At 39.6% G+C, this 15904-nt stretch overlaps 1 protein-coding gene across 15 annotated transcripts in view; it reads right to left on the reverse strand.

Annotated features, from left to right (window-relative positions):
* Positions 1 to 325: 325 nt before the first annotated feature.
* Positions 326 to 15904, reverse strand: part of LOC110533864 (RNA-binding protein Musashi homolog 2) — a 324500-nt gene continuing 308921 nt past the window's right edge. For 7 of the 15 annotated variants that reach the window (XM_036990243.1, XM_036990237.1, XM_036990233.1 and 4 more), the window contains 2 exons: positions 10549 to 10703; positions 326 to 5633 (listed from right to left, as the gene is read on the reverse strand). In XM_036990243.1, the coding sequence (XP_036846138.1) occupies positions 5589 to 5633; positions 10549 to 10703 (200 nt within the window). In that variant the 3' untranslated portion in view covers positions 326 to 5588. Of the gene's footprint in view, positions 5634 to 6749; positions 6821 to 10548; positions 10704 to 15904 lie in introns of all 15 variants that reach the window. The other 8 variants (XM_036990244.1, XM_036990238.1, XM_036990235.1 and 5 more) reach the window with 3 other exon arrangements.

Genomic DNA, 15904 nt, shown 5'->3' on the forward strand with positions numbered 1-15904 from the left:
TTTTAATTTTTAATACATTTCTAAAATTCTATATATAAAAAAAACATAATTCCACTTTGACATGATGGGGTATTGTGTGTAGGCCAGTGTAAACAAATCAAAATGGAATCCATTTTAAATTCCGGCTGTAACACAACAATATGTGGAAAAAGTCAAAGGGTGTGACGACTTTCTGAAGGTGCTGTATATGATTGTACCATTTGGTGCTCATAATACCTTAAATGTTGCATTTACTGGCAATATTGAGACCGTCAACATTGTATAGGATGAATAATACAATCTTATTACAACAGTTAAGCAAAGAAACAAGGAATAAAACAGTTCATTTTATTTTATTTTATTTTCCAGACAGACACATCGATTTCTGGACCACAGTAGAGGATGGAAACCTTTCACAATTTTTTTTTTCATCATTATTATTATTTGAAAATACAAATATAAAATTATACTTTCCACATCTGAGATGTGAGAGACCCCCATCCATTTGAGTTTATTTTACAACAGGGCTTGAGCAAGCCATACAAGAAGACCTGAAAGATGCTTTCAGACGTCAGTCAGTTCTGTCAGTCTCTCGCCGTAAAAAGTCTGTTAACGTTAAAAAATGGGCAAGTGTTAGGAAAGGGAAAGGCAAATAAGGAGCAGACAGCAAATCAGTGAGGGGAGCTCAGTGGAAGGCTGCTCCTCCACTCTGGAAAACAGTGGATATTAAGTGGAAGGACAATAGCCTCATTATGCTGTGCAGTCATAGACTGCCCACTTTTCCTCATACGTTACTACAGATTGGAGTAGCAGCCGTGCACTCCGATCCACACACGTTAAGACTATCCGAAAGAAACTAGAGGATGGCTCACTCATTGCTACAGTCATCCTTAATGTATTACCGATGCCAGACCACTGAAGAAGGTCCAGTTAAAATTTTGAAGACAATGCAATGCCAAAAGAGCACACTAGCTTACCATAACGTTGACTGTTTTGACAGCGAGTGATGAAAACAGTGTTGGCTACTATGTTATACAGACCCATGTGAGACAGGGTTTTGCTGTGTCTAGAATACAGAAGGCTCACTATTCTCATCTAGTCACACATGTTCACATGAAGGATATACAGGTCAGACGTGTGTACACATAACAGAACATGTATGTACTGTATGTACACAAACTAATGAACACGGGTGATTCATGGATAATGGGATGAAATTATTGGCCATTGCCTAGCACTTGCCTCAAAATTCAAGTTTAAATGGATACGGTAGTACTCCAATTATCAACACCTTCCAGGTCATTTTTGTCCTTTCCGATTTTTTTTCTTAAACCAACGTTTTTTTTTTTCTTCAATGAAATTTCTATTCTACTAAGATGTGTAACATTCATCAGCTGTAAACTGCTGTCAATGACAAATAAAATGACAGCAACAGAGCCATGCTACCTTAAAGTCCAAGCTACGGGATCAAATCAAAATAATATTTGAACACAGATCAAAAGGAAATTAGCTTCTTAATGGGATAACCAGCCTTTACTTTAATCAGAGGAGGAGATAACTATAGAATAAGTACCTCAAGGCATTGCAATGTTATCATGAGTACTGTATAGAATATCTATTAAATACAACTGCTCCCGAGTGGCGCAGCGGTCTAAGGCACTGCGTCTCAGTGCTTGAGGTGTCACTACAGACACCCTGGTTCAATTCCAGGTTGTATCACAACCAGCTGTGATTTGGAGTCCCATAGGGCGGCGCATAATTGGCCCAGCGTTGGCTGGTGTAGGCTGTCATTGTGAATAAGAATTTGTTCTTAACTGACTTGCCTAGTAAAATATATATTAAAAAAACTGCTACACATCTGTATGTAGGACCTGACTGTTGATTTTCATCCTGCCACACACATTTCATTTCTTTGTGAACATGTTATGGACAGTAAATCTATGAATTAATCCAATATTTACTTTATTATCAACTCCTATTATAGTCTTATTGAATTCATCTACAATATTTGACTTTCTCTGTCCTCCAATAAACTAAATTCTTGACAAAAGGCTCCAAGGCCAAAATATCTATCTAGAAGTGCTGCTTATGAGTGATAAGTGAGAAAATACATGAATATCTAAGCTTAGATGCACTTCCCCACCTGTAAATGATCTTCATTAAACTTCTCCTTGCTATACACATTACAGTTTTACCAACCACCTGAACTACTGTATGAAGACATTCAACAACAGGTGAACTAAATGAAGATCATCTGCAGGGGTTTATGCCGTGTTGCCCACCTCCACTAGTTAAGAAACAATCATCAGGACGATTCAGTCTGTGTAATCTTTGCTCCAAGTATGTAACGGCATCAAATGATCCCCTCTAGAAGTTAGATGACCTCAAATTCTTTGCAACCGTTGTGAAGTAGTAAGCATAGCTGTCTAGATCTGTGAGAGCAACATTAACAGAGAACATATACAAGCCTGTCTTTGATTAGAATAAAGCGCTGATTTCCAGGGACTAAAAAAAGTATTCACAAAATGGATGTTTTTGGAGTGAAAGAAAAGGCAGAGACACTTAAAAAACCGAGTGGTATCTAAAAATAGCAGAGCCTTATAGGCATCTGGGATATTCTCAAAGTGTACAAAGATTAAAAGATATTACAGTTTAGTAGTGGTATTATTATTGTTATCATCATCATCATTAATATGTTAACTTTAAAAAAAATATATGATTTTTTTCCGCACATAAAATCTTTTTCATAATTATAGCTTGTGTCCCTTAGAAAGTAATACAAAAAAAATGTTTTGCATATCTAGCGTTAGCATTTAAGGTAGTATGGCACACCCCTTTTAAAACATTCAAGGGTGGAGAATATCCAAATAATGCCTTGTTTAAATTTTTTATCTTACAGCAATTTGTTTCTCTATAGGTCTTCTGTGAGAGCTTTGGTTAGTTGAAACCATGTGAGATCGGTAAAACACAACAGAAAAGGAAAAAAGACATATGAATCATGGCATGGAACTGCTATTCAAATAATTGCCTGCAAATGTATGTCAAACCTTTGATAATAAGAGCAAGTTCTATCCTTACTGGTCCTAAATCCACTAATAACTACAAGTACTATCACATTACATCTACAACTAATTACAAGGAGATAGAGGAGAGTAAGAGAGAGGGGGGTGGTGGGTGGGGTATAATGTGACAGAGGAAGGAGGCAGAGGAAAAAGCCAGAGAAAGGGAGAACAACAAAGTAGAGCATAGACCACTACACTGGTATCAAAGACAGCACTCTGTTACAAGTTAATTGTGATTTTTTTGTACACACTTGATATGCATGGATGATCAACAAAATATTGTATGTGGTGACAGGGAATGGAAAGAGAGAAATCGATGGATGCACAGTACATTTTAATATAATATTACAATTATTAATAGTAACCACAATATCAATAAAACCCCCTGACTCAAAATTGAAATCAGTGAAGAAGCATCTTTTTTTTTTTTTTTTTTGTATTTCTTATTTTCTTTTACATTTGAACATTACACCGGTTCTCTTCTGTTTTCTCATTTAAATTATTACTTGTTTATCTCCACATCGTTCAAAAGCATCCAGTATTTTCCTTCACCTGGTTGTTCTGAACAAAAGAGCTAATGAAATGAAACATCAGGAGAAATGAAATATCAAATACATTTGCAGCAGGAAAAGTACATCATCAGAATAGACACCACTCATTCCATCATTATGTTTACAACTCTTACTGCACTTTAAAGCACGTCATTAAATGTCTCTCTATATTCGAGCAAAACCTGTCCCTACACATGTACTGCATAAGAAATCTGCGCATCAAGCTATGATTAACAGGATGAATCATTTATTCAGTGTCTTCTGGCCGGATCTCAATATTTTAGATTAGAAGTTGACGTACACCATACAATGAAATCCAAAGACATGACCACAAAACATTGGTAGTAATTAATCAGTTAATTGCGATCTGTCAATCTGTTTATTCACCCCTGTGTATGCCTATTCTAGAGAGGAGCAAAGTCCAATATTCCTTCATACTTCACCCCAGACACAACCATTTTAAATAGCCAACATATACATGTGCAAATAGGAAATGGCCTGTTCTTTCTTTACTGCTCACAGTGCAATGATTTATAATTTTTTCCATTCAATGTTTTAATCTATTTGCCACTAAAATAAATTAAACCTGTCAACAATTCCAAGGTATAACTCACAGGACTGAGGTATGGTATCAAAATATTTGCCTTCCTAATTCATTTGAAAAGAGAACTGATGGAGAGAACAAGTGTTATACACTGACTCTACCACAGAGTCCAGATACTGCGTCCCAAACTTAACAGGAACAAGCAGGAGGAAACAAACAACAAAAAACTACAAACAAGTTGAGTTTTTCTCTCCGGAGTATAAAAGTGTCAGGATGCGTAGAGCACTGTAAAATGCTTAGGCTCGAGTTCTATTCTTCAACACTAAATACAGTGTGCTTTGGATGAAATGATCACTCTTTTTGAAATAACATTGATTTCTAAATAACAGTTGGTTAGACAAAAGATCCCAATGATCTTCTTGTTCCTTTAAAACTGAACTCACCTTAAAACTGAACTGAACTGTGCACTGAACTCACCTTTTGTAAATATGCTGGTATGACACTTGTAAAGTTATTCAGCTTGAGTATTTCCAGAGCAAGCCATCAGAGTTCTGTCCGACACTGGGGTAGTCACCGTCTCCGAGCAGTAAAGGATAATGGTATTTGTTTAGAGCTTTGTTTCTATTCACACGCTAGAACATTTCTTTGACACACCATCACAAAAATATGCTATCCTCTCATCAAGTTGGTTATGCACGATTGGAATAATATTTACAGTTACATTTCTTTTTCTTAAATCTTGAATTCACAATGTATTTATATGAAATTGTTTATAGTATACATGTTTTTTTTCTAAACAACAAAAACAACATTTATAAAAAAGGACCATAAAAATATTGGAGTCCTCTTTGTATTGCCCAAAAAATAGGTAATTATGGTTAACAATGAGACATCACAAAAACAAAAAAAAAACAGCTACTAAAATGCATTAGTTAGTTACACTCTCGAATATGTAATTTGAAATTAAATGGATGTTTTTTTTCCAAACCTTTCCACTTTGGATTTATTTTGTGTGCAAAAAGACACCTGAAGCTCTGATCGGATTTGTTTAAATGATTGGTACCAAAGGTGTAGGCATGACTTGCGAACATTCAACTATGACCCCCAAAAGAGAGAAGCAAAACCATTTACATGAGTACACTAGAAGACAAAACCATTTACATGAGTACACTAGAAGACAAAATCCCAAATAAGGCGAAACTAAAATGCCTCTCTCTGAAGCTAATCAAAGAACTAATAAAAGAAAGGAAAAAAGTGAATGAAATCAACATGAAACATACCAAACCAGGTTGTCAGGTTACGGGTTTGGATTATGATACAGCAGTTTATTTTTTTCTGAGATGATTTGAACTTTTTTGTTGTTGTTGTTGTTGTTGTGGTTCCACCTCTCATTTCTCCTGGGTGATGCTGTAGTGCTTGAAGTTGGATGGCATCACCTATACTCAGAGCTAATTAGAAGCTTCGGCCTGTCTTCCCTGGACCACCAGATAGACTCTGCTGAGGAACACAGATCCAGTGAAACAATTAGGAACATGCACATTTTAAATAGCACCAAACATGACCACATAAACTTCACCATAACCTAGCATACTAACAAAACAATACAATAATCTTATAACATTGTTTGCTACTATAGAATGTGTGTAAGACAATGAGGAACATCATCATAAGGTGTAATAGCAACGAAAAACAGACTTACACACAACCACAGGAGACTACAAATGCATTCTACTATAGTGGAGTGATCACAAGCACAGCTATGAGGAGGAACTCATTCTCCCAGAATTCCAGTTGACATCAACTGCATCTAATACTGTTGCTTTCTCTTGCCTCATACACCATCAGAGTTAACAAAGGTTAATTTAGTGTGTTTACATTCTTGTTGTCATTTAGCAGATGCTCTGATCCAGAGCAACTATGGTTAAGTGCATTGCTCAAGGGCAAATCAACAGATTTTTCATCTAGTTGGCTCAGGGATTCGAACCAGCATCCTTTCAGTTACTGACCCAACGCTCTTAACCGCTAGGTTATCTGCCACCCTGCTGCGTTTAATTATATTAATAACTGGAACATTGGCTATTATCTTCAGATGAGTCCCTGACCAACAACGTCAACCAGAGACAATAGGCATTACACAGACGCTGACATGTCATGGGCTTTACTTTGCACATTGACTTGACTTTAAACGACAGGAGAATAAACCCAATCTTTTGCCATGAATGCAAACCAGAGAAAGCAACAGTACACAGTCAATTTAACCAATAATATCATTATTGGTATTCTATTGATGTCGGCCTATAGGATTAATGAAAGATATACAGTAAATCAGGGAGGACAAGTTCCACAACAAAAGCTTCATTATGTATTGTAAAAACATGCAATGTTGTTAATTTGCCATTTGCGCACACATTTAGCATTTTAGACTTAATTCAAAAAGCTTGTTTCTGTATCTGTACAAGTTTGTAGGATGATGATGTGAAATATAGGTTTCCTGTATGCATTTTTACAGAAGAAAGGAAAGGTGAAATTGCAGTTGATGTAACAAAGTAATGAGGTAAATCTAAAGAAACAGATGGGTAAAGACTGCTGAACAATATAAATGGAATATAATACCTCCAATGAGATGGCAACCAACCACCTGTTCAATGGTATCCATTTGTAAAAGCTGTCGCAATCAACGGGCCCTAAAAGTGTACAGTCAGTACCTTTGTCAGTATGCATTTCAGGGGGAAAAAGAGTGAGTACATTGTATCCATTTTGTTCTGCTAGCATGAATGGGTATTCTCTGTTCCTGTTCATAATTTCGATCACTAGAGCAATAGATAATCATCATAAATCTCATGGGTTTTTAATTCTCTTAGGGGGAAGAACCTGTCCCTTGTAGCATTTTACAGATTCCAGTGTGCTCTTTCTTACTCAGTGAGAGTGTTTACACTGTTATTCACTGATCTTCAAAACCCCACAACTACTGGGGGTCAATTCCACATGGTGACGGAATGTTCACATCTTCTAAATGATTTGATTCTAATGATCAGATGGAAGAGAGCTAGAATTGAGTAAAAAGCTACACGGATGATTGAATGATGACATATTGAATGAATCATTAGCACAATAGAGACAAAACAGAAGGAAAGTTTGAGAAGAGTGGGACTAGAGGCAAATTGAAGCACAATTTGTTTTGAAGATAAGATTTAAACAACAGTCCCTCAACACATAGTTGCCAGCCTAGCCAACTACTGCACAAGGGCCTAAGGACCTGTGAGGAACATAAGATTTCACTTTTTTCATACATATATATACTCATTCATGCCAACATGAACAATATTCATGAATTCATGCAAAAGCTACTTAGCATTGTCATACAAAATCTCTTATGATGATCAGACTGTTCAGCACGCTCTCCCCAGCGTGATCTACTGTATGTTATTGTGCATAATGCCAATCACCCATATTGTCTGTAACCTATAAGTGAACTGGGAAACTGACACAGCATTCTTAGAGTGCAGAAAGAACAAAAAGCCAATTTGTATTTTATTTTAAACTGAGCCGGTTATCTAGCTCCTCATCTGTCTATTGTGTCTAACAAACTAAGGACAAATAGATTTATATACATTTTTCAATGAAACATGCTAAAAAAATATCTAAAATGTTTAATAGCCATTAGTTTTCTTTGTCATCGTGTTCAATTCAAATCCAAGGGACAAAGGGGCCTTGAGCCCAGTCCATTATTGTTTATGTAAGGGATAATCAAATCTATCGAAAATAATGAACGACGTGGAACTGACCGACACGTAGAGCCCCGAGTTGATTATCCATTTTATACCATGGCTATAATTGAACACATTTGTCGATAGAAATGCGTTCAACATCCACTGAAGTAGCTAGCAATTTTACTAGATAGCTAAAGTAGTTGCTGAGGTAACCAAACAGACTTGCTAACCAAACCATCAGTCCTAGCTTACCATTATGAAAAAACGAATTCAACAATATCAATAATGTTTTCAATTCGACTTCTGCTTTAAAAAGCAGCTCAAACATAACATGTAAGAATGAACGATAGCCGTTCAATTCTACCGTGCAAATATGCTGTGCGTTATAGGGAAATAATGCACGCTCTAGAATGCCATTCAAGCCAATAATAAATGTATTTGACAATGCCATGGTATAAGACAGTAACTGTTCTGGCATTGACATCATCGTCTGGTGTCTCTTAAGTCAGTGCTATGACACCAAACTGGGAGATCTTGTGGCAAGTCAAAGTGACTGAAGTCATCCGTTAGGTTGTAACATGTCAAGTTCCACCATGTGATTACTTTGGCTGCATGTAACACAGAAAATAATTAAAAGGTGCATTTTAGTTCTGAGTCATTTCCCTTCTTAATGTTGTGGATAGAGGCATAATCTGCATGTGCACTGGAGGTGAGAAGGCTACCACGGCGATTCACTGGTTCATTGCACTCTGTTCGATTCATTGAGTCATTTTAAAGTGGATTAGTTTGAACGGAATTTAGTACAACTGAAGTAGAAATGAAAAACACATTTTGACAGCCCTTGTGGGAAACCTACAACTAAAACCTGGATTTTTATTTTGTAAAGAAGTATTGCTGCATCAAAAAAATCATATCTCTCTTCACATAATATTGTTATTGAGAAATGTACAAATGGGTGGCCTTATTCTGACTAGCGTTCAGACAGGGAAAATATTTAAATCTTCCCAACAACAGCTTGATCCCATGTGAAATAAGGATCCAAATGAATTCAGAAGCCTGTCCATCTGTATCTGGGTCAGCTAGACTATGGATGCAAACTGCAAAGGTTAAAACAAAAGAACAGAAAACAATGGGCTATTTTAAAAGACAAGGAGATAACATGGTCTCCTGCCCATTTCTACCGCTGTAATCCAATCTAAGTGTTTTTATAGAATTTTCTGCAATTAATCTTGTTCAATGGGCCTATGCTTCTTACTGTATGCTTTCATGATTACTGGTTTGCTCTGTCCTCAAGAGTCCTGACGTTTTCTGAGAGGCAGCTCATTTCCAGAGAATTCATCTGATTCTAAAAACCCCAAAACTACACTGAACAAAAATATAAACGCATCATGTCAAGTATTGGTCTCATGTTTCATGAGCTGAAATAAAAGATCCCAGAAATAGTCCATATGCACAAAAAGTTCATTTAGCTAAAATAAATCCACAAATGTTTACATTCCTGTTAGTGAGCGTTTCTCCTTTGCCAAGATAATCCATCCACCTGACAGGTGTGGCATTTCAAGAAGCTGATTAAACAGCAGGATCATTACACAGGTGCACCTTGTGCTGGGGACAATAAAAGGCCACTCTAAAATGTGCAGTTCTGTCACACAACACAATGCCACAGATGTCTCAAGTTTTGCGGGAGCGTGCAATTGGCATGCTGACTGCAGGAATGTACAACAGAGCTGTTGCCAGAGAATTGAATGTTCATTTCTGTACCATAAAGTCATTTTAGAGAATTTGGCAGTACGTCCAGCCGTCCTCACAACCGCAGACCACGTATAACCATGCCAGCCCAGGACCTCCACATGAAATGTAATTCAGTAAAATCTTAAAAATTGTTGCATGTTGCGTTTATATTTTTGTTCAGTATACTTCTGACATTTCCACTCTCTGTCTGACACGGGTAAACTAGGAGACACTAACAAGATGGTGACAGTTTGAACAAGTTCACAGTGTTTAAAGAGGCAGGTGACTGGCAGAGAGGGATATGAACACAAAATAATTCAGAAACTTTGGGGGTGCAAAGAGACAGGTCAGTTATAAGATTTAACATTGAGCAAAGTAAATGGTTTGATAGCGTGTGTGTGTAAATTAACTTCAGTCCTTTAGCAAATTCTATAACAAACATGTTCTTTCCTCCTAAATTGAGACCAACAAATATTCAACCAATCAGACATGGCACCCCTGACAACCAATAAGGCAAGTTGCAAAAAGCCAATTCATTTTTTTTTCTGCAAAGTGGTGCTTTTGTTGGGATATCATGGGAGTTTTACTTGCTTGATAAAATGACATTAAACTTACGCAATTTGGTCACTCCCTCTCATAACATTCTCTTCCTCAATTGTTTTATGCATTGTTTTATTTACTTAAGTCTATTGTTGATAGAATAACACACCAGCCCTGTGATCCTCCCCATCTGATTGGTTCAGTCAAATCTCATTAGATTTGGCACAAGTGATTCACCTGGAGTGTAGTTAGTGGTGAAAACAGTCACAGGTAGAGAGGGAGTTGAGCAGTGAAACTATAATGGGCGGTGTGCATTGCCTACTTCTCTGCTTTCTTGTAACACTAACACATCTATGTATAAGGACAGCAGTCTAATGGGCTAACTAGACAGACAGGACGGTCAGTGAACAGAGAAGGTGTACTGTACTCACTGCCATGCTGTGGCCGAAGCCTGAGCCAGGCTGGGGGCTAGCAGCACTGATGTAGTTGCCCACATTGGAGTCCTGGCCTCCAGGGCCGTACAGTTCGGCTACAGGCCCAGGGCTGTTGGCACCAGGGAAACCTCCAGGCCGAGGTGGGTTTCCCCCTGCACAGAGAGCACAGCAGGGGCGCAACAGTTCAGTTACACCATGGCGCACCATAGCTGAGAACTTACATGCAGCTAGCTCATTCTAATTCATTCTAGTTTATTCTTCCACAATATATACATTCAAACCTAAGAATACATGACTGGATTCATATGTTTGGCAAAAGGAATATTAATCAATACTATAATTAAACAGAGCACACACATTAGTGAGTAATTGGAAATGCCATTTGAGGCCTGTTTGCATGTTCATCGCATACATTTTGTTGTGGATTGACAAAAGATATGTTGCAGGCTTCAGGAGGCAAGAGCAATGAAATAGATGAATCCAGAGTGATATTCTTGAGATTTCTACATGCTAGGTATACTATACAGTGATAACACTCAACCATGCACAATAGAAACCATAAGTAGACCACCAGAGATACTTGGACCATGCCAGTAAGGTTGCAGCTTAAAAGGTTAAGTTATGTATGTTGTGGACAAGAGTTCATTTTAATGAAGTTATTTAGAATATAATTGCTAAGAGGTACCCTATAGTTAAGAGGGCAGCTCAGTTGCTTTGGATTCTATATTCAGGCAGGTATGAAACCAGTTTGTGTTTTTTTGATTTGCCTATACATCTAACCTGATTGGACAAAACATTCCAACGTTAACTCAGCAAAAAAAAAGAAACGTCCCTTTTTCAGGACCGTGTCTTTCAAAGATAATTCGTAAAAATCCAAATAACTTCCCAGATCTTCATTGTAAAGGGTTTAAACACTGTTTCCCATGCTTGTTCAATTAACCATAAACAATTAATGAACATGCACCTGTGGAATGGTCGTTAAGACACTAACAGCTTACAGACTGTAGGCAATTAAGGTCACAGTTATGAAAACTTAGCACACTATATCAGCCTTTCTACTGACTCTGAAAAACACCAAAATAAAGATTCCCAGGGTCCCTGCTCATCTGCGTGACCGTGCCTTAGGCATGCTGCAAGGAGGCATGAGGACTGCAGATGTGGCCAGGGCAATAAATTACAATGTCCGTACTGAGAGATGCCTAAGACAGCGCTACAGGGAGACAGGACGGACAGCTGATCGTCCTCACAGTGGCAGACCACGTGTAACAACACCTGCACAGGATCGGTACATCTGAACATCACACCTGCGGAACAGGTACAGGATGGCAACAACAACTGCCCGAGTTAAACCAGGAACGTACAATCCCTCCATCAGTGCTCAGACTGTCCGCAATAGGCTGAGAGAGACTGGACTGAGGGCTTGTAGGCCTGTTGTAAGGCAGATCCTCACCAGACATCACCTGCAACAACGTCGCCTATGGGCACAAACCCACCATTGTTGGACCAGACAGGACTGGCAAAAAGTGTTCTTCACTGACGAGTCACGGTTTTGTCTCACATGGGGTGATGGTTGGATTTGCATTTATCGTTGAAGAAATGAGCGTTACACCGAGATCAATTTGGAGGTGGAGGGTCCGTCATGGTCTATGGCGGTGTGTCACAGCATCATCGGATTGAGCTTGTCATTGCAGACAATCTCAACGCTGTGCTTTACAGGGAAGACATCCTACTCCCTTATGTGGTACCCTTCCTGCAGGCTCATCCTGACATGACCCTCCAGCATGACAATGCCACCAGCCATACTGCTCGTTCTGTGCATGATTTCCTGCAAGACCATTTCCTGGCCAGCGAAGAGCCCAGATCTCAATCCCATTGAGCACGTCTGGGACCTGTTGGATCGGAGGGTGAGGGCTAGGGCCATTCCCCCCAGAAAGGTCCAGGAACTTGGAGGTGCATTGGTGGAAGTGTGGGGTAACATCTCACAGCAAGAACGGGCAAATCTGGTGCAGTCAATGAGGATGCACAGCAGTACTTAATGCAGCTGGTGGCCACACCAGATACTGACTGTTACTATTACTTTTGATTTTGACCCTTTGTTCAGGGACACATTATTCCATTTATGTTAGTCACATGTCTGTGGAACTTGTTCAGTTTATGTCTCAGTTGTTGAATCTTGTTATGTTCATACAAATATTTACACATGTTAAGTTTGAAAATAAACGCAGTTGAGAGTGAGAGGACGTTTATTTTATTTGCTGAGTTTATATATAGACACTTTTTATTGAATTGAATATTGACTATCTACAGTATACATCTATTCCATGGTCATTTGGCCTGGCCATTTTCTGATTTCCGTGAACTGCAGAAAGAGCTCTGATTATGTTTGTCAAAAAATCCTACTCCAGCAAGAAAGCAATGGACACAAGTGTTCTACAGACAGAGGAGATATAAACCCTGGGAAATATACAAACATAAAAGCTTTCCCTGAGTTCATCCACAGGTACACAATGTGGAGATGTAAACGAACCGCTCTGTGTGACCTCCGACCTATGCCCTGTGGCTAGGAGCGAGTCAGACTAATAAAAAGGCCCTTTGAAAACCCAGACACCCAGCGATGGCCAATATAAAACTAAGCCAGAGGGGGAGAGGGAGAGAAGGCACAGATGTCTTAAAACCCTATAACAGCTACACCACTTCAATATCCTCTGCTGTCAGATTCACATAACCCTCCATCTCACCCCTATTGAGAAACAAACCATGAAAATAAATGCACAAATTCAATTAGGAATGGAGGGGAAAAACCTCTACAGAGCTCTGAGGCTCTGGACTGTGGCATATCTCCTTCACGAGGAGCTGTGGTGCTTGTATACAAATGGACAGTTTCTCTTTTACAGTAGCTATGTGTTTGACGTTTCTATTATAAATATATACACAACGCTAGATTTGAGCTCATGAGGCTAATGGAATCGGTACTGTACAGTGATTCCTTGCATAACACTTCAAAACAAGCTTAAGATGCTATTGAACATGCAAAACACGCACACACCCTTATCAGATGCTATAGTCCTTCAGAAGTTGTGACACATCACTTTCCAAACTTTGTTGTGTTAATTCATCTATACTAACTCTGAGCAGCACAAAACCCCTCCTACAGTGGGTTTCTTCCTAAATGTAAAATGAGAACCTGTCCCAGAGCAGAGGGATCTAATGAGGGTGACACTGCTGCTTAACTGCAGGCCCTTTCCCATGGCTTGCCTCACTTCTCTTATCTGTACAGAACAGCCCCTAATAGGCTTGCTTATTAAGCAATTACTGCTATTTTCAGTTTAAACGGTAATCCTAATTTCTTATAATTGGTGGATTCTATTGAACTGCGCACAGCATCCCCTCTTCATATGAAACAGGATTGATGCGTTTCCTTAAACCCTGGGGCTACACAGGCTCAGCCATTAAGTTTAACAGCAAAACATGAGTTACACTTATTGGGGCTGACTGGTGGCTTAGCGGTGCCCATGCTAATTTAATGAGCCAGCCTTTGATTACACAGCATCTTTTAAGACACAGGTGACTCATCTGACACGCACCAACTCCACTCGCTAGGTTATTATTCATGTCACTTTGTACCTCGCTGCTGCTGTGACAAAATGTTTGTTTGGATAGGGGAGCAAGGTGCTGACGCAAATGGAGTTCTATTCCTTCCCGTTTTCTTCTTTTCAGCAACAATAGCATTAACTCTGAAAAGGAAGGTTCAACAAAAAGGCAAACCAGGTGAGGCTTGAAGATGTGCCTCGGTGTCTGTGTGAGACTGGGGTGAGTAAATATGAATAAACATGCTCAAGTATATGAGCAACAACAACGCAGTGGGTCAATATGACAGTGTTGTTTTAAGTCTTGGACAACACAAAACTGGGTTTTGTTGTAATCAGGACTTAATAACTGAAGCAGTTTGCATACCATATCTTACTAATGCACACAAGGTCCAACCGAAATTTGTATCTGCTTTTAACCCAACCCCTCCGAAAGACACACATACTGTACATACACATACAGGTTTTGGAGAGGTACAGGGGGGCGCCACACTGAGCACATAGGGCACAACGACAAGCAATGGCATCTAGGATTTGATACCAGCAACCCTCCAGTTGCCAGCTCACTTCCGACAGATTTTTCCCGTCGGACCCAAACTGGCAACCCTTCAGTTACTGGCTCGCCTCTCTAACCGTTAGGCTACCTGCCACCCTGTAGAGGCAATTTAGGTGGTTTACAATTAACATTTGGAGGAGGTTTACAATTAACATTTGGAGGAGGTTTACAATTAACATTTGGAGGAGGTTTACAATTAACATTTGCCATGAAAGCATTTCTATTCAAACTGGCGGTGGCAATTTCCTGGTGGCTGTGAGCCTGTCTCAGTGGAGAACCAGAGCTCAGCTTCCCCACCTGTACCCATTGGGCATAATTAGAAACCAGAAGGAGCCTTTACTCCCTGAGGAGGGCCACAAAACACTTCCTCCTCTACAGCCAAGCGCAGACAAAATAAAATAATCGACACACTATACAATCCCCACATCAAAAGCTGTGCTTTTCAGCGCTTTGGCTTTGCATGTTGACCTATATGCACAATGCTGTAGGTGTCTTAGCAAAGCTGTTTGTTCTCCCCCTCTTCTGTACAGCTGTGTGTAATCAGAGCCCATTCATCACCACTCTGTGGATAAATGCAGGAAGTGGTTGCGGGCCTGCAGTCCTGCCATCCCCTGTGAAGCCCTAGGACAGACGTCCATCCCAATGAGTCAGGCAGGCAAATCTCCACCCAGACTGGGCCGGCCTCCAAACCAGGAGATCTGTGTAATCTTCGCTGTTAAGCATGAGGCCTAAAGATGTCCTTTCCTGTCCATTGCCAAAGCCAATGAGGCAGGACTAGTGAGGAGTACAGGGACGGACTGCAGGGGGCCTCAACACCTGCCGCTGCCTGCTGGTCACCACTCCTTCACTGGTACAATGGAGTAGGACTCTACAGAGCAGTGACAGCACCATCATTCTGTCTGGATGGGTCGTCATCATCATCAGACATCATTACTGTCTCTATTCTACATGGCCACTTCATCTGAACACAAGGATAGGACCTGGTCGGGAAGAGCAACACACCAGTAACCAAATTCACTTTATGCAGTCTAGCATACATTCAGGAATATCATGTATTTCATTGTGAATAACATTGTTTGAGGATTTCAGCTGTGCACATACTGTATACGGAGGATGACTGGTAAACGGATTGATACAACAAGAACCCTGACAAAGAGGGGCTCTCAGCACTATCTACCGTGGAGCAGGTCAACACCACCAAATCACATCT

Source organism: Oncorhynchus mykiss, chromosome 10 (assembly GCF_013265735.2).
Source record: "Oncorhynchus mykiss isolate Arlee chromosome 10, USDA_OmykA_1.1, whole genome shotgun sequence".
Classification (NCBI taxonomy): Eukaryota; Metazoa; Chordata; class Actinopteri; order Salmoniformes; family Salmonidae; genus Oncorhynchus; species Oncorhynchus mykiss.